General features: G+C 50.2%; 1 protein-coding gene across 1 annotated transcript; it reads right to left on the bottom strand.

The window, feature by feature from the left end:
* Positions 1-529: 529 nt before the first annotated feature.
* Positions 530-26,766, bottom strand: si:ch211-272n13.3 (ankyrin repeat domain-containing protein 26). Its single transcript, XM_067235144.1, has 42 exons — positions 26,564-26,766; positions 26,045-26,159; positions 25,648-25,821; positions 24,923-25,029; positions 24,676-24,813; positions 24,359-24,519; positions 23,644-23,680; positions 23,475-23,544; positions 23,335-23,395; positions 23,058-23,251; positions 22,727-22,846; positions 19,295-19,358; positions 19,131-19,192; positions 18,942-19,038; positions 18,554-18,646; positions 17,907-17,989; positions 17,745-17,823; positions 17,586-17,630; positions 16,991-17,305; positions 16,793-16,894; positions 16,432-16,688; positions 14,084-14,295; positions 13,467-13,685; positions 13,130-13,160; positions 12,781-12,928; positions 12,001-12,214; positions 11,525-11,708; positions 11,101-11,247; positions 9,985-10,953; positions 9,665-9,817; positions 9,157-9,332; positions 8,794-8,887; positions 8,652-8,675; positions 7,908-7,985; positions 7,027-7,161; positions 6,639-6,751; positions 5,795-5,936; positions 5,100-5,390; positions 4,563-4,798; positions 4,067-4,310; positions 2,067-2,112; positions 530-1,957 (listed from the first exon to the last, which is right to left on the bottom strand). Exons 1-42 carry the CDS (start codon positions 26,764-26,766, stop codon positions 1,815-1,817), a joined length of 6,576 nt encoding a protein of 2,191 aa, XP_067091245.1. The 3' UTR covers positions 530-1,814.
* Positions 26,767-27,055: the final 289 nt, after the last annotated feature.

The following is a 27,055-nucleotide window of genomic DNA, read 5'->3' as shown; positions in this document are numbered from 1 at the left end:
GTGCAGGAAACAAAAATAAATGCCAGATGTTAGAACATTTGAATATCCGACGTTGTTGGCTGACAAAGATAGATCAAAGGGAGGGGAGCCACGGGGGGGGGGGGGGGGGGGGGCATCGCACACACAGCGCCTCTTTTTAATAACTAAGGGGATCGAATGTCGCATCAAGTTTCATATGATACACACGAATGAAGCAGAGCAGGAAAAAAAATCACAAAACTAGAAGATAATGAGGCTTGGGTTACGCATGCAGTATCGCAAATTACGAGTCCACTACTAGTTATTAAACTGAGAATTTAAATGTGGTATGACATGGTGGCTGTACTCAAGATCTTAGTCGTAGAATTATGTGGGGTAACTTACTCGGTACATATCTTAATATCACTTAAGTAACATAAGCTTTGGCAGTTTTAGTTCATTGAGTTTCATTAAACTAAAACTACTTATTTGAAATAAAATACAGTACTAAGTCATTACATTACACACAATAATTTGATGCAGTATTGTTTCAAAAACTTTAATTTCTCAGTTCCCTTTTTCATGTTAACGGTCGTCATAGGTCAAGACTAGTTTCTGGCCTACAGATTTTGGATTATTAGGCACATTCCTAAAAACATTGTTTAAACACAAATATTCACTTATAAGATTGTTCCATACAGCTGATTAAAGTGTACCATCTACATAAAACATATACTTTGTTTGTATAATGAAAGGTTTTCTGGACCTTTATTTACTTAACAATATATTTTCTGTATCTTTAGAAATGCACAGGTCCGAAGCTCCAGGGGTCATGAACGTGCTTCTATCTCATATTTTTCTTAAAGTAACAATATCCTAAAATACTGAAAGTTTATTTTTTGGTAACCACAAGAGCAAACAAACAAAATAGTTATTCAACCAAGTTAGCTCGCAAAGGTACCCTGTTTAAAAGAACTAGAGAATGTTCTAGTTTGTCTCATTCAAGTATATCTTGTGCATGACAGAAAACAAAACAAGTTTCTTTTACAAGACAAAAATCCATTATTAGTCATCCATTATTCACCATTACATGGCACACATTAAATGAAAGTTCTAGGCAATATTATCAATAACATACAGTCCAACACTTACAAATATGCACAAACATCAACCAGGACTGTCTGCACACAGCACCCTATATACAATACTGTACACATATCGTATTATAGAGACTCAACTAATAAAGTTACAGTAAAAACAAACCCGCTCTGGAGAAACAATACCTAGAGTACCTCTCCGTTCGTACACATCGATAACAAAGATTTTCAAAATATGGCTTTTGAAAACATTCTAAAAAAAACAACAAAAAACCATCTACTCCTGAGTGTGTAAGTGCAACGTGCAATCATGTTTGTCTCCATCTTTGAAACGGTGCGAAAATAAATAGGATTAAAAAAACAACAATTAAAATGATGTAAAAGCTGGCGTAGCATTAGTGGAGTGGCTTCAGCCCTAGTGTTGTTCTCTTGAGAGTAAACAGGCCATGAGGGGGCCCCAGCAGCTCTGGTGAGGGGGCCCCCCAGCAGCCCTGGTGAGGGGGCCCCAGTGCCGTGGTGAGGGGGCCCCAGGAGCCGTGGTGAGGGGGCCCCAGTAGCCCTGGTGAGGGGGCCCCAGTGCTGTGGTTAGGGGGTCCCAGCAGCCATGGTGAGGGGGCCCCAGCAGCCCTGGTGAGGGGGCCCCAGCAGCCCTGGTGAGGGGGCCCCAGCAGCCCTGGTGAGGGGGCCCCAGTACTGTGGTGAGGGGGCCCCAGCAGCCGTGGTGAGGGGGTCCCAGTACCGTGGTGGCTCCAGCACGTCTCAGATCATGTAGTTCCTCTTTAGCACCTCCAGGTACTGCTGTGTAGCCCTGCTGACGGGGTCCAGCTCCACCCCCAGGCTCCTGGTGGAGCCGGAGGCCGAGCCCACGGGGGACACCCGGGCTGGACTCCCCTCCAGCTCCGCTGAGGACACACACAGCGAGACGTCATCCATTTGATCCCATACAGGGGAAATCTATATGATTCAACTGTGTACGACTCAAAAAATTAGAATTTCAGAGACAAACATTACCATGGTCCAATTCCTTTGATATATTTCTCTCCAGTTCTTTCTGCATCTAGGGTACAAGGAGAAAATACAAGTATGAGATTCAGGAGGTCCACCTTCAGCCTGGACTGACCTTTAAACCAAACTGCATGTTTCGATAGGGACAGGTTCATTCTGGCAGGAGAACTGGGGTGTGTTTCCCGAAAGCGTCGTAAGCCTAAGTTGATCGTAGAATCGAAGGACGAATCTTAGTTTTACGGGCCGTTCCTAAAGACATCGTAGCTAAAGTGTCTCTTGAAAATTCGTAACTCTTGAAAGTGCATAGATTAGCCCACTCATTACGAGCATGTTTGGGAAACGCACGTAAGAAATATCGATGGTTTCGTTTTTTGCTCGATCGTTGCTACGATCCATCGTTATTGGGAAACGCAGCCCTGTTCAGTTAGCACATTACACTGGGCTGAATGCACACTGTGGCAGGATCAGCTGGTTGACAAGGCAGGCAAAAACAGCAACCAAACACTGCGGTGGGGAACTGCAGGACAGCTCAGCTGTGAGAAGGCAACCATGTGAGCACTGATGGGACTGAGGCAGCAGGCCAAGACACCATCCAACTTGAACTGCTATTTTTAACACATTCTTAACACGTCATCCTACAGTGGTGTTTTCTAAGATCGGAGTATGGTACACTGAAAGCAAATTACAACATAAAGAATGTGCGAAATGGTAAATGAGTACAAAAGAGAGTGTATTTTTCATTTAGTTTCTCCAATAACGGCTATAATACACACGACTGAGAACTCAAATTGTTGAGTTGCACAAAAAAAGGAAATTTCAAACTGCTTCTGAACCCCTCAGACAGTTGTCACAGCTTGAGAGAAAATGCTTCAAATCAAGAGAACTTGAGAAGGATACAGAACAAAACTATCTATTCCCATCTTTCATGGGAATAGATAGCCAAATGAATTGAGGTTGATGTCTGTGACAACTGCACTGCAGGACACTACTGTATTGTAGATGCTGTCCTACAATAGTTTGCCCCAATGCTTTTAGAACTAGCTCTGCTGCCACTCTGCGATGACTATAACCCAGTAAGGGCTTTAGTATGGAGGGGTGGACCAGAGGAGGGTTGCAGGGTTGGGGATGGACCAGAGGAGGGTTGCAGGGTTAGGGGTGGACCAGAGGAGGGCTGCAGGGTTAGGGGTGGACCAGAGAAGGGTTGCAGGGTTAGGGATGGACCAGAGGAGGGTTGCAGGGTTAGGGATGGACCAGAGGAGGGTTGCAGGGTTAGGGATGGACCAGAGGAGGGTTGCAGGGTTAGGGATGGACCAGAGGAGGGTTGCAGGGTTAGGGATGGACCAGAGGAGGGTTGCAGGGTTAGGGGTGGACCAGAGGAGGGTTGCAGGGTTAGGGATGGACCAGAGGAGGGTTGCAGGGTTAGGGATGGACCAGAGGAGGGTTGCAGGGTTAGGGATGGACCAGAAGAGGGTTGCGTGACAGGACAGTGAAACGAGAGCATGGACAGCTACACACCACTACACACCTGGTCACGAGTCTGGCTGTAGAGAAGACAGGTGAGAGACAGACTTTTGAGCTAGAAGCTAGAGAAGTGAGAAACAAGATGTTAGGAACAATGTCCCACTACAAGACACAAGAGGAGGACAGGCGCAGGAGAGAAGAGATGACATGTATGGAAGTATCATGTTTAAAAGTCTAGTTAGTAAGGAAGAGTGAGAGAGCAGTGGAGAGGGAGCGATCCCAGCAGTTTGGTTGTTTCATTTATATAACGGGAAACCGAACAAACGGGAGTTGTTGCCATCATATAAGCTTGTCACCATCTCAGAAGGCTTGCTGATGCAAAACACACATTCAATACAAAAACTACAAACAATGATGGAACAATGGAGATGTTTGAAAATTGTAAAAAATCTTTAAACCCCCGATTGTCTCACGAACCCCTCAAAGTCACCATGACATGAGCCTGTGCACAGCAGCTGCCACTGGGTGACCCTCTGAGAGCTCACCTTAGCCAGGTAGGCCTCCACCCTGCTGCCATCCCCCAGGGGGCTGAGGAGGGGGGCCCCCAGGCCCAGGCTCCTGTTGAGGGGCCCCAGACCGGCCCCGTAGGCCCCCACAGAGCCCAGGGAGCCCACGTCCAGCGAGGGCCCCCCCAGGCTGCCGTTGACGATGCTGTTGGCGATGAGAGACTTGCTGCGTTGGCGCTCGCTAAGCAGCTTGGTGTTGGCTTCTGCCAGACGCTCATTTGACCTGGGGGGGAGGGAGGGGGAGGGGCAGATAGATAAGGAAGACATGTCATTATGAGGGGGGTTGCCTTCAAATGGAGAACCACAACTCCACTGCAAAGCTTCGAAATCATCCCCTTACCTGGTGAGAAGTCTATGGAGCGACGGGGAGACATAAATCATTGTCAATCGGGTGCCCCTTCGAGTTTAACTTTACAGAACAAAACTACACACCCTTCCCCCCCCCTTCCAGGTGCCTCAGAAGCCCCTCCCTCACCTCTCCAGCTTGGCCGCCAGGGCCTTGCGTGTGCTTAGCTCCTGGCTGTACAGCTCCCGGTAGCGCTCCAGCTCTGCGCGGGTGCAGTCCCTCTGGCTCAGGCTGTCCTGCTGGGTGGAGCGGGCTCGCCCCAGGTCCCCCTCCAGCTCCCGGATCCGCTGCTCCAGCTGCGAGCGCAGGCTGGCCTCGTTGGCTGCCTTCATCTGCTCCAGGGCCTCCTGGGAGGCTGCCTGGGTCTGGGGGACAGGCATGGATACATCAGGCACTGTCCAGAGTAGCTGTCCTACTGTACGGTCAAGTCAGCACTGGGTCTAGTGGATGGACCATGGATACCTCACACTATCCAGAACTTAGGCTGAGTCATCAGTTAAACTAATATTACCTGTGATCTGATCTGTGATCTTTGTCTGGGTATTGGTATGTTTGATTTCAACATAATTATGTTATATAAAACATACATACACATATAAAAGCATATAGATATAGGGCTGTTATGTCTCATGCCCAGGGCCGTGCAGGAAGAGGTTGCAGGTTCACCTGCAGGAAGAGGTTGACCTCCTCCAGTTTCTGCCGGACCTCCTGGCGCGCTCTCTCCTCGGCGTCGCGGCGGTACGTGTCGGCCTGGCTCTGGTCCAGCGCCCCGGCCTCCGCCTGGCGGCGCAGTGAGGCCAGCTCCTCCTCCAGCTGACGCTTGCTCCTCTCCAGCCTCTCGTGGCTGCGGCCCAGACCCCTCGTGGAGGCCAGCTGCTCCTTCAGATCCCCGTTCACCCGCTCCAGCTGGCTGCAGCGCGACGCCTCCTTCTCCAGCCTGCCCTGGAGCTCCTCCACCTGGGGGTGGAGACGGGGAGAGGAGGCCTTTAGTGGGATGAGACACGCAGGGAGAGGCGATGACAACACACACAAGAGCTCGGGTGTTTACTGATGGAATTCCCTCTCTGCTTTCCTAACGTTCCAGGGCAGCCAGGAGCAGCGGTCAGCCACTTGGCGACCCAGGAGTGGCGAGTCTAAGTGCTCACTCATGTCCTGGTCAGGACATTGCATCTGTTATGCAAGTTAATATTTTTAATATGAAGGTTCTTTATGGAGGAAAGCCATGTGAGTTTGTGGAGAACAGAGAGGCCTAGGAGACAGCCCCACTGAGCAGCGAACAGCAGCCCAAGCAGGAATCAAACCCAGGATTGACACGAGGCACTGTACCACGACAGCAGCGAGGGCTGTGAGGGGGACAGTACCTTGTCCTTCATGCGGCCCACGGCTGCCTCTGATTGGCTGTGTCTCCCCGGCTCCCCCCTGGGGCTGGTGAGAGGAGAGCCTAGCTCCGCCCCCTCCTGCTCCCTCAGCCTCTTCTTGGCGGTCTTCACCAGGGTCCTCAACCTGCAACACGGCACCCACACGTCACCCACACAGCCCCGCCCGTTAGTGACCAACGCTGACAGGGGCGATACAGGGAGTGTCTCTAAACCTTCATCTGACCTCATGCTGGAAAGAGACACACTATGCCTACATTTCTTGCAATGCAAAGTAGATTGACTGCATAGGAAAATATGCAGTTTTATCATTAAAAAGTTTGCAGACTAACTCATATTTTAACAAAATGTTCAAGGTTAAAGAGTACTTGAAATACAACCTTTGGGACTCAACATGGTACGTCTAAAGTTTGAAGAAATCATCTCAAATAATCAATGTAACATAGAAAACCCTGAATTCAACAAATACTACGCACAGACATTCAAAAGGACAAACCAAGACAAACCACACGGAACAGACACCAAAACCACGGAGGGACACGGGGTTGCTGAAGCCGGAGAGAGAGCATCTACTGGGTTCCAGAGTGTTCTGCAGGTTCTAGAGTGTTCTGGAGGTTCTAGAGTGTTCTGGAGGTTCTAGAGTGTTCTGGAGGTTCCAGAGTGTTCTGCAGGTTCTAGAGTGTTCTGGAGGTTCCAGAGTGTTCTGCAGGTTCTAGAGTGTTCTGGAGGTTCTAGAGTGTTCTGCAGGTTCTAGAGTGTTCTGGAGGTTCTAGAGCGTTCTGGAGGTTCTAGCGTGTCTGCCGCAGGTGAGGAGGAGGTAAGGTGTCACCTGTACATTTCTTTCTGTAGCTCGGTGTTTCTCTTCATCTCCTGGTCCAGCCTGGTGTCCACACACTTCTTCTGGTCAGCAATCTTCCTCACCTTCTTCTTCTCCATGTCCATCTACAGGACACGGTCAAGGCAGACACGCATCACATATCTCCTCCAACACTGGTCCCATTTGGTCAGGAGTTAGCGCTTTGAGTGCAAGACAGGCACATTACAAATGTGATTGAAAATATGATGAAAAATGTATTACTGATATTATTAATTGTGACAGAGGGAAAAGCTAATCTCACGTCGTTAAGACATCACAAAAACCTCTGCCAGTCTGTCGGCATGCTGGGTACTAATCAGGCGTTCTCCAGCCCAGCTGTCAGGGTGGTTGTCATGGTCACCTGACTGCTGAGCTCCCCCTTCTCCTTCTCCAGCTCGGCCAGCCTCAGGCCCAGCTTGGAGCGGCTCTTCAGCTCCTCCTCCCAGAGCGCATGGGAGTCCTGGGCGGTGTGAGACAGCACGCTCTGCTTCTGCACCTGGAACACGCCACAGACAGGGTTTCACACGCAAGGTCAACATGTTCAAAATCCATGATCGTCTCACGGATCCTTCAAAGTCACGGAGATATGGGGCTGTCACTTATCTGACCTGCTCACCTTGGACAGGTAAGGCCACACTATCTGACCTGCTCCCCTTGGACAGGTAAGGCCCCACTATCTGACCAGCTCACCTTGGACAGGTAAGGCCACACTATCTGACCTGCTCCCCTTGGACAGGTAGGGCCACACTATCTGACCAGCGCACCTTGGACAGGTAAGGCCTCACTATCTGACCTGCTCCCCTTGGACAGGTAAGGCCACACTATCTGACCAGCTCACCTTGGACAGGTAAGGCCACACTATCTGACCTGCTCCCCTTGGACAGGTAAGGCCTCACTATCTGACCAGCTCACCTTGGACAGGTAAGGCCACACTATCTGACCAGCTCACCTTGGACAGGTAAGGCCCCACTATCTGACCTGCTCACCTTGGACAGGTAAGGCCACACTATCTGACCAGCTCACCTTGGACAGGTAAGGCCCCACTATCTGACCAGCTCACCTTGGACAGGTAAGGCCCCACTATCTGACCAGCTCACCTTGGACAGGTAAGGCCCCACTATCTGACCAGCTCACCTTGGACAGGTAAGGCCACACTATCTCACCCTCTGAGAGCTCAATGCAAAACGCCAGAGGAATAATTCCCGGTTGGCTGACGTAACTGGACAAGGTGAGGCAACCAACCTCATGGTTGAGCTGATCCTCCAGACTCATCTTGCTGCCCTGCAGGTTGGTCACCAGATCCTCCAAACGATTCCTGACCTGGGGGAGGGGAATGTTAGGAACGGGAATTTATTTCTGATGAGGATCACCCCAGGAAGACAGAAAAACCACATGGACCTGGAGCAGCCTCTCCACCCTGGTCCAGGGGACCCCCTGCCCTGCTGGTCCCAGACGTTTCCCTCCTCCAACACAGCTGGTTCAGATGAACGTTTCGTTATCAGGCTTCAGCAGAGCTTGATAATGACCCGTTCATTTGACTCAGCTGTGCTTGAAGAGGGAAACCTCTAAAACATCCAGGACAGTGGCCCGAGGACCAGGATTGAACCGCCCTGCTCTAGAGCATGCAGGGCAGGGCGTACAGAGGATCAGGGGGTTAAGACGCTGATCTAGAGGATGGAACATGCACCATGCAACTCTAACATCTCCAAAAGGGAGTCCTAGATACCAAGGTTAGATTTCTAAAGGGAGAAAAAGAGATTCAAACAACGCAGACTTGCAGTAGAAACCAATCATTAAGAAGGAACCATCACCAAGAAGGAACCATCACCAAGAAGGAACCAAAGGATTTCAAAGACACTCAGTGATAAAGTTCAAAATCTATTGTCTTTGGATTCCTGGTGTACAAGTGTTTTTGGTGTAGGAATGTCCACGAAGATAAAACAGAAAAAACGATTCTAGAGAAGTCACCCCAAGAAAAATACCAACCCCTCCTCCTTGTGAGTCAGACGGCTGTGAAGAGATCAAACATATTTAAAAACAGATCTACAAGTCAGAGCAGCTGGACAACGACACTTTAAACCCATGTGAAGGTTCCGGAACCCCCCGGGGCTCCAGGTGGAACACTCACCCCGGCAGCCTCCTGGGCAGCTTTCTGCAGGGCTTCTATCTTGTTGGTCTGCTGTTTGGCTGTGGCCTCCAGCCTGGCGTTCTCGATCTCCAGCCTGCAGCCGGAGCGCAACACCAGCGTTAACTGACCTTCACTGAAACAGTGAAAGTCCTTCTTCCAACACACCTGATTCTAATGACCGGGTCGTTATGAATCTTAGCAGAAGCCTGGTAACGACCAGTCAAAGAACCGTCTAAAACATTCAGGACAGAGGACCCTAAGGACCCGGGTTGCGCTCTGAGGAGGGGGGCTCTGAGGAAGGGGGCTCTGAGGAGGGGGGCTCTGAGGAGGGGGGCTCTGAGGAGGGGGGCTTGTTCAGCTCACCTCTGCACAGCCTCCTCCAGCTGGCGGATGGTTGTGTCTGATCGCGCCGAGGCAGACACGGCCTCCTGGAGTTTGTGAGCGGAGGTGTTGAGGTCTCTCTCCCTCTCATCCACACTGCTCTTCAGCCCGTTGATCTGCCTCTCTGCCTGAACGTACTGGTCCTCACTCTCCTCCAGCTACACACACACACACACACTTGTATTGAGTATTTGTACACACCTTGTGAGAATCTACCATTGACTTCCATTCAAAATTGTGATCTCTCTAGGCCTTAACCCTACACCTATGGTCCTCTCTCTCCTCTCTCTACACACACAAACACCAACCATCAGCTTTGAGCTCAAACCAAGTTCAATCACAGGTCACCCGTGGTCAGCAGCCTGGTTCATTCTACTGATGAACAACGTTGATCTAGCTAATCTGAACAGGCTAAGCAGCTTGATCTCTAGTGGTTCCCCAGCGTGGTAGCGGCGCTGTGACTCCCTCTTACCACAGGAGGGCAGTGTACCTTAGCCTTGAGCTTGTCCATGTCCTTGAGCAGTCGTGTCTTCTCGTCCTCCAGGTCATTCCGGTAGCGCGTGTTCACCTCGAGGGTGGCCTCGCTCATCGACAGCTTCTTCAGGGAGTCTGCTAGCTCCTGCTGCAGCTGCCTCACTCCAGCCTGCCGCGGCGGGAAAACCAAAAGCAGGGGGTTTAAAACGTCTGTTGAAGTTTCCGAGTCAGAGCTTGATCTCCCACAGGCTGACACGGAGGGAGAAAATGCTGCTGCGGGGGGGGGGGGGGTGGGGGTGGGGGTAATCCTCTTACACTCGTCTGTCCCGGCCTTACCTCTCTGGCGTTCCTCTCCTCCTCCAGCTTGTACACCTGCTCTCGGAGGTCCGCCGCTTTGCCCGCCAGCTCCTTGCTCCTCTCCTCCGCCAGCTGAACGCGCTCCTCGCAGTCCGAGCGCAGCTGGGCCAGGATGTCGCTGAAGCGCTCCTGGGCGTCCGTCACGGCGCGCTCCTTGGCCTCCCCCTTGTTGTGGGCCTCCTCCAGCTGCTGCCTCAGCAGCATGGCCTCGCTCTGCACCTGGGCCAGCCTCTCCTGGGTGGCCTCCTGGCGCGCCCCGGACCGGCCGACCTGCTCCCTCTCCGCCTGCACGGCCCCCTCCAGCTTCCGGAGGGTCCCGCAGGCCTGCTCCTTCTCCCTGCTCAGGGCCTCCAGCAGCAGGCTCTTCTCGGTGAGCGACAGCGTGACGCGGTGCAGCTCGTTCTCCAGGTTGTTGGCCCTGCCCTCGGCCCTGGCCAGGTTCTGGGACAGGCCGCTGACCGCTTCGCGCTGGCTGGCCGCCTCGTCCTGCCTCTTGTCCTGGGAGCGTAGTCTCTCGTCCCTCTCCCTCTGCAGGGCCTTCTCCGCCTCGGCGCGCCCCGCCTGGCAGCGCTCGGCCTCCTGCAGCGCCCCCGCCAGCCGGGCGCGGGCCGACTCGGCCTGCGCCTCCAGCTGCTCGCGTGCCTGCCGCTCCTGCTCCAGCCGGGACGCCGCCACGGCCAGCTCGGCCTTCAGGGAGCTGAGCTGGCCGCTGTACTGGTACACGGTCTGCGCCAGGGCCTCCTCGTTGAGCTTGAGGTCGCGGCGGGCGTCTTCCAGGCGCTCCCGGAGGCCCTCGCTCTCCTCCACCAGCCGGGCCTCCTCCTGCAGGCTGTGGGAGCGCCGGCGCTCCAGCTCCGCCCTCAGGCCCCCCAGCTCCTCCTGCAGGGTGGAGAGCTGCTGCAGGAGCTCTCTCTCCCGGTCGCTGGCCTCAGTCAGCTGGGACAGAGCCTGGAGAGGTTGAAGTCAGAGCGGTTGATTTGTCACACGCACCAAATAGCACAGCATGAGCAAAAAAAACACGTTTTAAATGAATAGTGGACACACCAAGGAACCCAGACCCACACAATCTAAAAAAACCCCAAGAAGAGCTGTGACCTCGTTGCTCCTGCTGACGTTCCTGCGGTTCTCCTCCTCCACCTCCTGCTGCCTGCGGAGGTGGGAGCTGAGCAGGCTATCCTGCAGGGCGCGGGCGCTGCGCTCCTGGGCCAGCAGGCGCTGCATATCGCTGCGGTCGTCCTCCAGCTAGGGGGCGACATTCAAAACACTGCTCACCTCGGAATCTCAACAGGAGAAGGACGGCCCGAATCAATCGGTAATCAAAAGGAACACTGGCAGCAACAACAAATAAACCGATGCATGAAAGGAATGTGGTGTGGTTGACGGGTGTGGTCATGAAAGATGTGTTGGGGTTGTGATGTGAGGTGTTATGAGGTCTGGGGGGTTGTGAGGTCTGGGGAGCTGTGAGGTCTGGGGGGCTGTGATGTGAGGTGTTATGAGGTCTGGGGGGTTGAGCGCAGACCTGTTTGTTGTTGTTGGCCAGCGTCCTCATGTCCAGCTCCAGGTTCCTGAGGGAGAGCTGCAGGGTCTGCTTGTCCTCTGCCTCAGCCCGCTGCTGCTCCTCCTTCCTGCCCAGCTGCACCCGGGTCTTCTCATACAGCATGGAGGCGTTCCTGTGCTTCTCAGTCTCCTGCTTCAGCTGGAACCTGAAGCCACGCAGGAGCAGAGGGGGGCGGGGGGGGGGGGGGGGAGAGAGAGGTGTGGGGAGGGGGTGTGGCGAGGGGGGGGGAGTGGGGGCAGGTCAGCTACACCTGCTGCTGAAGTCATCTAACGTGAAGAAAGTAATCAAACTAGAAGAAAAGTGTGTGCTGCCGTTAAATAGGATTTTCTTAATAAAAAGTGTGTGTGAGGTGGGACAGGACAGATTTGCAGTTCCTAAAAGCGTGTCATGAAACCGACGCCCCAGACACACACACAGACACCCACACACACACATACTTGAGGTTGTTGAGGTCTGTCTCCAGCTCCAGCTGCTTGTGTTCCAGGCCAGACTTGAGATCCCGGACGTCCTCCAGAGCCGCCCTCAGCTCCCCGCTCTCCCCCTCCAGCTGGCTCAGCTTGTCAGCCAGGCGCGCGTGGCGACCCCTCTCCCGGTGGATGGTCCTCTCGTACTCGTGGAACATGTTCTGCAGCTTCACCACGCTCACAGAGTCTGGAGGAGGAGGCACAGCGGCGGGGTCCACCCCGGGCGTTAACAGAGGCAGCATTGTGCCTTCATGCTGTCAGCTGATCTCCTTGTCTGAGACTTAAGACTGACTTAGATTCCACTTTGTAAATGTTAAGAGGCTACAATCAACTTTCCAACACAATGGGAGTCAGGTGGCTGAGCGGTTAGGGAAGCAGGCTTGTAATCAGAAGGTTGCCAGTTCGATTCCCGGCAGTGCCAGATGACGTTGTGTCCTTGGGCAAGGCACTTCACCCTACTTGCCTCGGGGGGAAAGTCCCTGTACTTACTGTAAGTCGCTCTGGATAAGAGCGTCTGCTAAATGACTACATTTAGTCATTTAGCAGACGCTCTTATCCAGAGCGAAATGACTAAATGTAATTCCACGATAACATGAGTACAATATATTCCAAATTCTCCCCCAGGCTAATAGATACAGTGAGTTGCAATTGGAAAGAAATGAAGCACCTGTTGGTTATCATAGGGAACCTAGTGAGGTTTCAAACTGTGAGTTTATAGAGTGCAGTGTTGATACGGGGTGGAGGGGTGTGTACCTAGCGAGGTGGCGTCCAGCTGTTTGATGAGCAGAGACGCGTGGTGGTACCCTGATGCAGACGTGTCCATGTCTTCTGTGCCCGTGTCAGAGGACTGCGTAAGCTCGTCAAAGTCCTCCGCCATCTCCATATCACCTGCAGGCTGAATCTGAACACGAGACACCACAGCAAATTGCATTTTAGATCAAATATGTCAAGCTACGCTAATGAATAATAATAATAATAATATTTTCATTTCGCAGACGCTTTATTTTTATTCAAACAACTTTACAGTAGAGGGGGGGATTTGGACCTGTAACCTCTCAAACTGTACACAAATTGCTCTACAGGTGGTTAGTGAAGGCTTTACCTTGTCTCTCCGGCTCCCAGCAGACGGGGACCTGGGGGCAGAGAGAGCAGAGGGGAGGCGGGGTTACTGGGGAAGAGGTGACACGTCCCACCCCCTCCAGCTGGAAGCCTGGAGCGCACGCCTTGAGGAGGTGATGAAGCGCTCAGCCACAGTGTGGGAAGAAGCAGCGCACCTTTCAGAGTTAGTCAGGAAGCGGACATGCAACAGGACCGAGCGGACCCAGACCCAGCCAGAACTGAATCCACTCCAGAGACCAACCCAGCCCATGCCCCCCCCCCACTAACCCCAGAAGAGTCAGGAGTTAGTCAAATGAGAGAAAAGCGTACTGCATATATACCTTCCGTCATCGTCCGACACGTCACTGACAGTACTATCGTCAAACACAGACAGCGGGTCTCCGTTAAGGTGGGTGTGTGCCGGGGGGGCTCTGCGCCGTCGGGCCCCCTCCGGGGGGGGCCCCCGCGGGGTCCTCTCTCTAGCTACAGCCCCCCTCTCCTCCCTGCCACTGAGGTGCTGCTGCAGGGGGGCCTGGGGCTCCTCGGGGGCCCTGATGGCACTGGGGACAGCGTAAAGCTAACAGTGAGCGACACACCCATGACCTCACTGTTCACCACACACCCAGGGGGGACTGCCCCGGCAGTGGTCCTGGGAGCAGCTTCTGTATTGAACAGCATGGAATCAAACAGTGTGACTGCAGGTTCTCTCTGGTTGTGACGGTGTCCTTGGGTTACCTGGGGGGGTTTGGATGTTTAAGAGCGGCGTGAGCTAAGCCTGTTGGCTAGTATGGCCCACACACCTGAAAGGAACTGCAACTGTAAAACTGGCAGTAAGGTTTAAGTCTTCACGGTTATCTTTCCTCTACGAACCTGGTGCTTGGGTGCTACAATAAAAGAAAAAGTAAAAGGAGAACGTAATTCTTTTTTTTTTTTCACAGAGGGGAAAAAAGACACGTACCTCTTTGGACTGTTCGACCCCAGTCTCGGAGAAACACAGCCACCAGCTTTGACTTTCTGTTCCATCTGAGCGGCTCCATCTAAATATCTAGACTCTCTTTCAGGCTCTTCCTCCAATAGTTCCCTCTCAGCCTGTTGGCCTGGTTGTCCTGCAGCCCACAGAGAGCTGGACTTCTGCACCTCCAGAGAGCTTCTCCTCCTCTCGTGGCTCACCTGAAAAATGAAAAGGTAAATGTTTAATGATCGAGGCAACAGAATTGACAACAGTACAAACCGAGACAGGCTAGAACCGGCCTTTAAAATGAGGTTTGGAGCAGGTTTACTACCACATACATAATTTAGACCGTCACCCTTCCCCGAAGAGACCCAACACCTCACTGCGGTGAGTCCACAACGAGACTGTGTAGTCATGCTTAATTACAGGCTTGAGTCTTTACCGACTGCCTTTTTTCAAATCAATACAATTCTACTACTTTACACTATTACAATACACCATGTTATAAAAACTTAAAGTGGACATTCAAAAGGCTGGCTAAATTGGCAGGTTTCATGTTCATTTTGACATTCCAAACAGTACATGAATTCCTGTGAATCACATGCACGTTAGGGAGATCACATTGGCTTGCATCACAGAATACCCCATGCAACACAGAATAAAACATAACTAGGCTACTAAACAAACACTGCAACACAATACTTTAATATATATAGTATTTCTACATACAAACACTTCAGAACTGCTACTGTATGTGAACCATGCATAAACAACATGTCGACAGACATTTCGCTATATGAGGCTGTGTGCGTAGCTCATAGACGGAGACAATCAACACAACGAAAGAATGTCAAAGAAGGATGACATGAACGATGGCAAAGTACATGCATGGTATAGAATTATTGTGGTATATATAATGTATATACACACACACACACACACACACGCACTACTGAGGAATGGAAAACAGGCCAGGAAAATAGACACAGATGTAAAACGAGAGGCTCGTTTGTCCACCTAAAGTAAGAGACTATCTGGAAGACTACAGGAAGACACGTCTGGAGGACCTTTGACCCCCCAGACTCAGCTGAGGCGATGAAATGGAAGGCAGAAACAGAGAGAGAGAGAGGTGGAGGTGGGGTGGCAGGCAGGCACTACAGGGGTGAGGGCGACCGTCCTCTACCTCGTTCTGGAGCAGGGCCTTCTCTTTCTCCAAATCCAGGAACCCAACCTTCAGCATCCCTACCTCCTGCTTGAACCTCTGCAGGTCCTCCTCCAGCTCATCATCCGAGACACCAGAGGGCGCTCTGGGGCCGGCGCTCAACACCGGGGGCTTTGAGGGCGTTTCTTCCGGATCCTCTTCAGAACTGGAGGAGAACTCTTGGTCTGTACCTCGGAACCCACAGGCAAGTTCCGGGCTCGTGGCCAAGTCTGGTTCAGGCTCACGCTTGGTCTCCTGGTTGGTCAAAGACGAGTCCACGTTTGTGGCGGTTGGTTTGGGTTCCGTGTTTCGGTCCTGGAAGGCATCGGTGGAGTCATCGCCTCTTGTACAGCTTCCTCCAGCTTGGGAAGGAGACCTGCTCTTCTCCTGCTGGTGGTCTGTACTGGCATCGTCACCGACAAGCCTCGCGTTGCCACCCTCTCTTGTCCCAGCGCCCAGAGCAGGCTGGTGGTTGCCAGATTTGGTCCCATCCTCACGGAGGGAGTTGTCAGCCGACTCGGTCTGGGAGTCCTCCAGGCCTGATTCCCTCTGCTCAGGGATGGTGAGCAGGACAGTGCTCCTGGCTCTGGCGGTCGGACGGATAACGGCTTCCCCCTCATCTTCATCACTGGACGACGACTCTGCGCTTCCACCAGGGGCTTCCACCTGGTCGTTCAGATCCTCTGGATAGTCTTCCCAGGTTGCAGGTTTTCCGGCCTCTGATTCAGCAAGCTCTCCAAACTTCTCCTTCAGCTCGGCTGTTACGTTCCTGTAGCAGGTCTTGACCTCCCTTTTCTCCACTTCCACCCAGATCTTCTCGTAGCGTTTCTCCCATGGTACCCCTTCATTGGTTTCTTCTCTTTTTTGATCTCTCCTTTCCTCCTCCTCCTCCTCCTCTTCCTCTCCAGTGCGGAACCCCACAGGGCTCAGGTGGTACGGGTTACTTAGGTCTAACTCTGATACGTCTAACGCAACATCTCTCTCCTTTGATGGCATGAGTGAACAAAAAAAATATGGTTAACCACAAAGCCAACACAAAAAGGGGGATCCACAACACATTAGTTACCAAACCACAGAATTACAGAAAGGGATCGAGGAACCATCCAATCACAACACTGCTAGATGAATAGGATACTCCTAGATTTAGACCCACCTCTGGTGACTCCTCTATTGGTCGCTCCTCCTCTGGAAAGTCCTCCTCCAATGGGGAATCCTCCCTCAATTGGGGCTCCTCCAATGGTGACTCCTTCCTTGTTGGGGGCTCCTCCAATGGGGACCCTTCCCTCACTGGGGACTCCTCCCTCAACAGCGGCTCCTCCAATGGGGGCTCCTCCTCTGGTAGCTCCTCCCCCAGCTCTGGGCTGTTCTCTCTCTCCCGATCTTCCGGTGAGGGCTCACGCACACCTTGCTCTGCAGGGGAGCACAGAAGACAGCCAGGCCAGTCTTACTGAGACCTGCTGTCAACACACGTACACAAATAGTCCTGCTTAACGAACCGTCAGGGTAGTCCTCACCTGGGCTCAATACTCCTTCACTTTCAGCAATGTTTGGCAGAGGTGCGGCAGCTTTGAGCGGGCTGGAGGTAGAGGCCACCTGGTCCGAGTCCCAATCCGAGTCTTGGAGCGCCACGGGAAGAAAAAAAACGCGAGTTCACATAATGAAAGAAGGACAATTAGCTTCAAATGAGCTTCAGAACCCTCCTCTACCCACACCTTCTTCACTCTCAGCTCTCTGAGGCAGAGTCTTCCTGACCCGGGGCTGGGGACATGGCAGGGGCAGGCCAGGAGAGCGAGGCGTGGAGGAGCGCGGGATCGGCAGTGGAGGGGTGTCTGCCGGAGAGGATCTCCCGCCCGAGTTGCGGCTGCTCCTCTGGCCTGGAGGGGGTACTGGAGGGGCGTCCTGCTCCTGGGCCTTGGGCAGAGGAACAGGGAAGGCCTCGGGCAGCTGCTCTGCTCCTGGGGAGGGCACTCTGCGGCCAGGGAGGGTTCTCCGGCTTGCGGTGCTGGCTGTGTCCCAGTCGGAAGCATCTGTAGCCAAGACGATGAACATGTTTGAAGTGTGGCATGAAACTCCAGTGTTCAGCCTGGCTATTTGACCTCTACAGCAGCTTCTATGGTCTCTACCTGATCTAGAGTACTCACTACAGCAACCGTATAACCACTGTTATATATATATATATATAACTGACCTGCTAGATTTTTGGGAGATTCTTTAGTATGTAAAGTGAAGGGGGGAAAAGACATTCAATAGTGATTGGTTCCTTTTCTCAAATGATGCTTTTTGATGTTAGAATTGTCTGATTGTTACCTTCAAGATCATCCACATCACCTAGCCCAAGTTCATCCATAATGTCTGTAACAGAATGACAGACATGTATACATTTATAATGCATATCAATTCTGAAGTGGGTGCAATGTATATCCATGCTACAGGGTAGAAGCAGAAGCTCTGAGGGTTTCACATCACCTGTCTTTCTGTCAGCATCTCCTTTGGATAACTCCAGCTTGCTTATAAAAGACAGTGGTTCCCTTTTAATCCTCCCTATCTGTTGAGAAGCAAGATACCGTTTTAGATACACATACAAAACACCTGACACTTGGTCAAATGGACTTGCATAGCTGACCTCACCTCCTTGTCTGGGATGGCAGTGTCATTCCCATTACCAACAGCAACATCCTCCTCATCCTCCTCCTCTGGGTCATTCTTTAAAACTGTCATTTAATTACAACAATGCAACAGGTGAGACACCTTAGAAGAGGACAGGAGCCAACAGACCGACAAGGAAGACAGAACAGATCTGGTGCAGTTAGATGAGCTGGTGATGGTGATGGTGCTGTATGAAGGAGCTGGTGATGGTGCTGTATGAAGGCAGAACAGTGGGGATATCTCTCATGCAGGCCATGCTCAGTGCGCTGGATGAAGTGAAAGGTGGTTAATAGGGAATGGGTGAGCATTCAAAGCCGTTCTGCATTCTCTGGTCTCAGAGGGACACAAAGGCATGCTTTGTGTTTTGGGTCGGAGTTTGCGACTGATTCGATTTAAATACAGCAACTCCCAAAAAAAGAGTTTAATCAAAGGATCCGGAAAGTCCAAAAGTTACTCAGACACAAGCACGCCCAGCCCAGCTTGTGCCCCCCCCCCCTGAGCCCACATCTGGGTTCACATTCTAAAGGGGACAATGTGATGGTGATGCTGTGGATGCACGGAGTCATGGTGAGTCCTCTGGTATGGTTGACATGCTGTTGAGATCCAGCGGGCTACAGAAACATTCCTACCCGCTCCCTGGCTTCCTACACTCCTCCACTGCTCTACACACGGCGTCCTATAGCTCCCAGACCCCCTCGAGAAAGAGGGGACGTATAACCGGTCTAGAAAAGGAACGTGATGAAGGCCGGAAATATTTGTTAAATAGGCGTTAGATAATACAGAACGGGACATGGAACACATACATTGCTGCATGTAAACACGTCATACTGGACATCAAAAAGAGTCGTTTTATGAGGTTACGGCTTTTTGTATAAAGGCTGTACCTCTTCAGGAGCATGAAATGATAGCTGGAATGATCTTATAGAAAGCATAGGTAGACTATGTAAAGGTCACTTTTAATTGATAATACATACCTAAAGGAAAGGACAAAATAAAATACAATAAAGATATATTAACCTTCTTTGCCCTCCTCGGAAATACTGGACATGATGTGCGCCTTGGTCAGGGAACTCTGGTCCTCCCTGTGAGGTTTCTTTGGACTGTCAGAACAAGACTGAAAGGAAGAAAATATATCTGTAAGTCACTTTGACCACTTACATTACCTGATGTAACTAACTTGAATTCAGACCCTAGCTCATTCTGTACCTCAGAATCCCAGGAGTCATCTTCATCTTCTCCCTTCTCCAGACCCAACTCAGACAGGAAATCTGTCGGGGAAAGAATGACATGGATCTAATTAGATCATGTTCATTTGTAGCATTGTCATGCTACATGCTAATACCATTAAACATTTTCATGACATGAATGACCTCTTTGTTGTTCTTTGGAGTTATCACTTTTGGGGACTGGTGTTTGATCCCCGGCTGTAAGGGAATCATCCTCTTCAGTTTGATGGTTCATCTTTCCTTTAACAACCTCCCCAACCTCTTTGGATTCTCCCTCTTCCCTCTCCTCTTCTTCATCACCTTCCTCCTCATCGGAGTCTTTCTCCTGTTCAAAGAAAATGTTCTGTCACTTTTTATTCACGCGCTTGCTGAACAAGGCAGCAATGAGCTTAAAGCGATCATGCATTAAATAATACATTACCGAAGAAAGGCAGCTTGCTCAAGCTGTATGGTCTCACATTTTGTACTTTTTAAAATTATATAACCATAAAAACTTGATGACTTTAAATTACTTGTCAAACTTTCAAATACTTTGAACAGCAAGTCTGAACCTTAATCATCTAAATGCATCCTTTCGTTTATCCTGCAAGAAAATATCTTATGGAGCAACAATCAGGCAACATCAGACCTGTAACACATCTAAATGAGTTTCTCACAGCTAACAGACCAACTGCACCACACAGATGCCTAATGTCTACTTGCACTACTCACAACCTGTCTTACCTGTGCAAAAGACACCTCAGACATTTCCTTTATAAAATTATCTACCTCATTTTCAACCGGTGAGTCCACATCAACATCATCAATGTCAGTTTGTGGGATTTCCTCATCAGAAACGTCACTGCCGTCAGGCTCCAGAACCCCTGAGACATAACCTTGGCCTGTGGTAGGAGCGCATAACAGTTCATCATCTTTCTCTGGCTCTTCCTCAAAGCTATCCAACAACTCGGAGGTCTGTTGTGCTGTTCCAGACTCTGGCTCAGGAACGTCTATGTCTGTAGTAGGAGCAGCCTCCCTGTGCTTGGGTGCTGGATGATCCTCATCAGGCTCAGAAGGATCTTCGTCGCTGGAAACGTTTCCATACATGCTGCTGGTCTCGGGATGGGGTTCACTGGTCTCGTGATGGGGTTCACTGGTCTCGTGATGGGGTTCACTGGTCTCGTGATGGGGTTCACTGGTCTCGTGATGGGGTTCACTGGTCTCGGGATGGGGTTCACTGGTCTCGGGATGGGGTTCACTGGTCTCGGGATGGGGTTCACTGGTCTCGTGATGGGGTTCACTGGTCTCGGGATGGGGTTCACTGGTCTCGTGATGGGGTTCACTGGTCTCGGGATGGGGTTCACTGGTCTCGTGATGGGGTTCACTGGTCTCGGGATGGGGTTCACTGGTCTCGTGATGGGGTTCACTGGTCTCGTGATGGGGTTCACCAGTGTTTGTTGGATTTGGACTTGGTTTAAGTCGGTCCTTGTCACCCGAGTCCCTCTCATCCTCTTGTCCTGGGCATTCGTCCACAATGTCGTCAGAATCATTCGCCTCATCAGGAACTCTGAGTGTCCCACTGGCAAAGTCATATTGCAGTTTTTGGTCTTGGCTGTCCGAATCTCCACTGTTCTCATCTTTGCCGCTCACGTTGAGTCCATCCTCCTTGTTGCCGTCTGTCTCTTTCTCATGCTGCCAAGAGTCCTCGTCTGTCTCAGCTTCCCCTACAATCATCGACACAGGGACATCCTCCTCCTCTTCATCATCTCCAGCCTCAACGTTTAGATATTCTAAGACGTCCAATTCACTGGATCCTTGTTTAAACTTCTGGTCATTTGCGCTGAGGGGTCTGGAAACCGGGGAGTGTATATTTCTAGGTGTTGAGGGGCCACCTTTCAAGACAACATCTTGATCAGCATCCTCCACCCTCCGATTCGGGGACAGTGAAGGAGTCAGCACTTTGCTTGGGGAGATTGTTTCTAACTTCTGTAAAGGGTTTTGTTCAATGGATTCCATGGTTGCCATTTTCTCCTTATCTTCATCATCATCATCCCAGCTATCATATGCCATCTTTTTACCCTCATCTTCTTTACTTCCCATTTTTGGAGAACCATCAATGGATGCATCTCCATCATCCTCCTCCTCCTTTTCATCTTCAGATACAAGTTCTCCAGAGGCATTTCTGTCCTCCGGCTTTGGAGATTCCTCTGGGTGTCCATCACCGGCTAGCTCCTCTGGAGGGTGTTCCTCACCGGCTAGCTCCTCGTGAGGGTCTTCATCACCGGCTAGCTCCTTGGCATACCCTTCGTCTTCATCATCCCAGGAGTCATCAGAGCATCGTTCTTCGGCCTTGTGTCTCAAAGATGCAACGCTGCTGACTGCGGAAGGCTTAACCGTCTCCGCTGGACAAAGAACGTCTAAACCCTCGTCTTTAACCGGTTGGGTGTCATCCTTATGATCGTTTTCATCAGAACTGGAGTCCCATGAGGAATTTGGTTCACGTACCTTCGATTTTAGTGATAGGCTTGGTGTTGTCGGTGCTGGTTTTATATCTGCTCCTAGATGGACACCAGCCTTCTGGTCATGTTCCTCTGAAGCGGAATCCCAAGAAGATTTTGGATCATCTACCTTTGATTTAGGTGACATGCTTTGCAAGTGTGGAGTTGTGGGAACTGGGCTGCCCCCTAAATCTACTGCTTTGCTCTGAGGAGTGTCGGTCCTGACCCCGTCATCTTTAGTTGGTGAGGCACCTCTGTTCTGGTCATTTTCATCAGACGAGGATGCCCATGAGGACTTGCGTTCATCCATCTTTGATTCATGAATCTCTTCATCTAGCTTGTCATCGTCATCTTCTGCCTCAAAAGAATCACCAGAACAGTTCTTCCCTTTGGCTTCCAGTAGGGGACTTCTCATGTTTGGTTTGGCGAAGACTGTAGTACGACCCTTGTTCTTGTCTTCGTCGTCACCATAAGGATCCGTATCATCACTCCAGGAACCTGCATCTACGTTGTCAACATCATTAGCTCCCTCTTCTTCAAATACTTTGTTGTTAAACTCCCTTTGTGATGGAGACCCTACGTGGTGTTGTCGAGCCACAGGCTCTGCAGGAGACGCAGAGACTGAGCAGCTCTGATGATCCGGCGTACATCCAGCTCGTTTTCCTAGGCTGTCATCTTCATCGGAAAATGTTGACTCCACCCTAATGGCTGACACAACACAGCCGTCCTCCACATCTAGTGCCGCAGGGATCCCGTAGCTTGACGATCCAATAGGCGCCTCACTGTCCATTTCCTCATTATCTGGGCTTTTAGCATTGGAAAGATTTTCTGGACCCTGTGTCAAGTCATTTAAAAGGCCTTCCATCTCTGAACCAGCTACTGCTGTATTTGAGGAATCTAAAACGCACGCAGTTTCACCATCACCACCAACATTTTCAATGTCTGCAGTGCTTGAGGGTTTAGTCAAGTTCTCAGTTCCAACGCCCTCCACTTCCAAGGAAGCCAGAGCAGTAGCAGCCTCATCTTCCTCTGCATCTTCATCATCCTCCTCCTCCTCCTCTTCTTCTTCTTCTTCTTCTTCTTCTTCTTCTTCTTCTTCTTCTTCTTCTTCTTCTTCTTCATCATCCTCTTCTGCCTCATCATCTTCGCTTTCCTCCTCCTCATCTTCCTCCTCATCGCTTTCCTCCTCCTCCTCCTCTTCCTCTTCTTCCTCCTCCTCCTCCTCTTCATCTGATTGTCCTTCTTGGTTCTCCTCCGGAGACTCACCCCCTCTCTTACTACCTGAAGGCTGCTCTATGACCTCACTTCCTTCCAGCTCAGGTCCAGCACCTTCTTGTATTAGTTTGTGAAAAGAAAAAAAAGTACAAAAGAAAGAAAAGAGAAAGGTGTCACAGAAGCTCAACTCACAGTGTTAATTAGTGGCACATTACCTTTCTGGAGCTTAGGACTGGGGTAGAGGTCATCTGGGGAGGTTTGGAAAAGGAGCTGGGTGAGGGGGATATTAGGTGCTGAGGATTTCTGCTGCTAAGAGGTAAAGCCTTGAGGAGGGATGAGTGGCTCTGGGCCTGTCTGTCCTGGCTCTCTCCCTCACACTCAGCCTCCCTCCAGGGCTCTGGAGGATCTGCTACAGCAGTGCAAGGGGGGGATAGGGTTACTACACAACCACAGGGTAAACTACCTCACAACTACAAATATGTTTGTACTTACCGCTATTACTTCTCTTCTTGGCGCTACCCATGAGTTTTTTCAGGTTCAGCTTGTTAGGTTTCTGTCAGACAGAAGAACAACAATCACAAACCACACTGATGGCAACTATCACTGTCAGGATAACAGACTCAAAAAAGTACCTTTGGGCTTAAGTCCGAATCATCGTCTTCATCTGAAGAAGGCCAGTCATCAGCAGCACTTTTTGATGCACTTATAATTAAAAAAAAGTATAAGAAATTAGTGAGAAAGGGACACCAATTAGATTCTTAATGGAAAAAACAGGCAACAGACAAAAAAAGATTTACTCACCGACTTACAGACTCTGTTTGTGAATTGTCCTCAGTGTCTGCGAAACAGTATGAAATATTTATCAATATTTATGTATCAGCTCTCATCGTGAGTCTGTCACTTAGGATGAATACTTGTTGAGGAACATTGCTAAAACTATATAGCACTACTAGTTCAGACATTTTAATTGAATCAAGGGAGGATGAAGATTGTGATAAGATTTAAAGTAAATCGTAAACCAATTGATCAAAATAATTGAACAGGATTCTATCATCTTCCATCCCTTGAAAATGATCAACTACCATCAACTTTTAGTTCAGTGTGTCTGATCTTGAGGTGTTATTTTCAAAACTACAGCCACTTGCAGTAATACCTCTCCCTGCTTTACTTGCTCCACGTTCTAGATCCAGTGAAGCGATGTTGCATGAGGAGTAAATGAAATATTCAAGGTGAATGACAAACATTTACTTCATGGCCTTGATGACCCTAACCCAAATGGCAGCAATTAAGAGCAAAACATCACCTGCAGAACATGGATACTGACATTTAGACAAACACATCATCTAAATCTTACTGATGATTACCTTTCTGGGAAATCCTGAGATTTCTTTCATCACATTTTTTTTAGGAACACATCTGATAATTTGAGTATTTGATTTGCTCTTATTCAACAAAATGTTGGCCTGCAAGTCAGCAGACGTACACACGACCACATTACGAGAAGCTCTGGACCTACCATCTCTGTCAGTGGCCGGCCCTCCTAGCGTAAAGCCCGCTTCCACTCCTTGTGAGGAGCTGCCCATCACGGAGGACTGCTTCTTCTTGCTCGGGACGAGATGTGAGGGGGAAGGCATCGACCTCCGCTTGGTTCCATGCTCAATAATGAGATGGGAACAACTGTAACACACAGAAGATGTTCATCCGCAGTGTTCACCAACAGTCTTCAAGTAAAGTGCTGCTTCCATCTCCCACTAGCCAGGGGTGCTTTAAGGGCTGAATGATGGGACATACAGCCTACCCTGGTGTTGGTAGAGGTAAGGTTTCAACACTCACGCATGATGTCCATTCATCACTGCGTAGTCGTCTGACGACCACCCGTTAGTGTCCTTCACTGTGATGTCTGCGTCACACTGCAAGAGCAGGCGCACCATGCTGATCTGTCCATTACATGCAGCTATCATCAACGGCGACCTAGATGTGTGAAAAACACATATACTGCTGTTAATACAATACACATGACGCATATGTAATTGTAATCATTTTGCAATATCATAAATGTGCCTCCTTCTGTAGCACCGACCTTCGCCCCTGATCTGCAGTGTTCACATTAGCACCTTCCTTCAAGAGAAACTCTGCCATCTCTATGTGGTTCTCTTTCACTGCCATGGTCAAGGGGGTATACCCTTCCTGCAAACACATTACACCTCATTTCTACATGCAGCACTGGTAAATCTGTTGATCAAGTGCGTAAATAAAATGCACGTTAATACACATTATAACAGAACATCTCTGCTGTTTATGTGACTAAAAAGAAACACTACCAAAAAAACGAATGGCTTTTAAAAGCATTCAAGAGATCTCCTCCCATCTCTCTTGTTTCCACGGTAACCCTTCTTTCTTCTGGTTTGAATGATGGCAGAGGTACAGAGCCTGACACAATATCTGTTCTCTAGCAAATACACTGTTTCATCTGTGCTCTGGTCATTCATTCGCATCGGCCAGACCAGGGTGTTCTGTGTTCAACCCTGGTCCTCAGGGTGCACGGTCCTGCATGTTTTAGATGTTTCCCTGCTCCAACACACCTGATTCTAATGAATGGGTTATTATCAAGTTCTGTGGCAGCCTGATAACGACCATTCATTAGAATCATGTGTGCTGGAGCAGGGAAACATCTAAAACATACAGGACAGTGGACCCTGAGGACCAGGGTTAAACACCCCTGGGCTAGACTCTAAGCACCGACACCCGGTGTGTTCTGAGCCGTGATCCCAGACCAGCAGCCCCTCTCCCCGGGACACGGCTGACCTTGTTCTGAGCGTTGATGTTGGCCTCGTGCTCCAGGAGCAGGCTGGCGGTGGAGATGGCAGGGATGCAGGCGGCCAGGTGCAGGGCCGTGTTCCCGTTGATGTCCAGGAGGTTAGGATCAGCCTCGTGCCCCAGCAGAGGAGCCACGCAGCGGTCCTGCTGGCTCTGCACCGCCTACGGGTGAACGCACACGCACACTTGAGTCGAGCGTAAAACGGTAAACGTTAGAACGCAAGTGACATGGAGGAGACGTGGGGAAACTGAGGTCAGATTGGGGACGAGTGTAGGTCATTTGAGGCGACTCATCGTCTCTTGTCGTTTCAGGCGTGGCTGGTATGAACCTTCAGAAGCATTTCACGGGGCCGTGTATAGGAACCTCACATCATGTTGCATTTACCTTCATCAAGGCGGACCTGTTTTGATTGTCGCATAAGTTGAGCTTTGCTTTGCTCTCAACCAGGAACTGGACCACCTCTGCATGTCCATTGGCACAAGCAATGTGAAGTGCTGTTCTGTAAGTAGAATATGGGTGACAATGAGTTCTTTAATCTAAATAAACCTTTTTGGATAAGTGGTTTGGATTTCAGGTAGTTAGGCCAGCTGGAAGATACCAGACAGAAGGCTGGTCAGTATTAGCTACAACTACACACACTTAACAGGTACAGCCGTACAAACAAACTATAAAAAAGTGAACACAAAAAGCAAGTGGGTCTGTTCATGGACCATATTTTTACAGTTACCTTAGAGTTACTCATGATAACATCGAGGCTAATTATGAAAATCAACTCCAGTACTCCACTTACACCATTCTCAAGCCGAGTACCATGCATTGTCAGTCTGAGGTAACAAGATCTTAGCTTGTAACATAAGTAGAAAAGTACCAAAGACCAGATGTGACCAGAGAAGTATTTCCTACCTGTTCTCCTTGTCAAGTTGATTGATATCATTTTTCTTGGCAAGCTGCTTTAGCTTTGCCAAGTCACCCACAGAAGCAGCCTTGTGGACCTTCCCGAGGTCCTTGTCTTTCAGATCATAACCGACGGACAGCACACTCCCTGAGTCGGAGGCGTTTGGAGAAAAACCTTTCTTTTTCTTTGTGAAGTTAAATATCTTCTTCATTGTATATGGTTGCACCGTTGACAGTAACGCGACAGCATTGCATTTGCAATGTCACTACCTGGCGCTCAGGTACCGCTGGAAGCTCACCACAGGTGTCTTTCCCATCCCTAAAAATAAAACAAGCAAAGCGGATTAGAAACTGAACAAAGCCGGTCTGACACACGGCAATGTAGCCGTTAGACAGTGTAAGTTTCAAAGAGGACATTTCAATTAGCTAACGTTAACGTTCATATGCAGGCTAAACAGGTAGATCATACAGAAAAGACAGCATTACATTAATGACTAACTT

This window comes from Osmerus mordax, chromosome 4, assembly GCF_038355195.1.
Source record: "Osmerus mordax isolate fOsmMor3 chromosome 4, fOsmMor3.pri, whole genome shotgun sequence".
Classification (NCBI taxonomy): domain Eukaryota; kingdom Metazoa; phylum Chordata; class Actinopteri; order Osmeriformes; family Osmeridae; genus Osmerus; species Osmerus mordax.
Note: the sequence above shows the minus strand (reverse complement) of the source record. Positions and strands in the feature narration are given on the sequence as shown.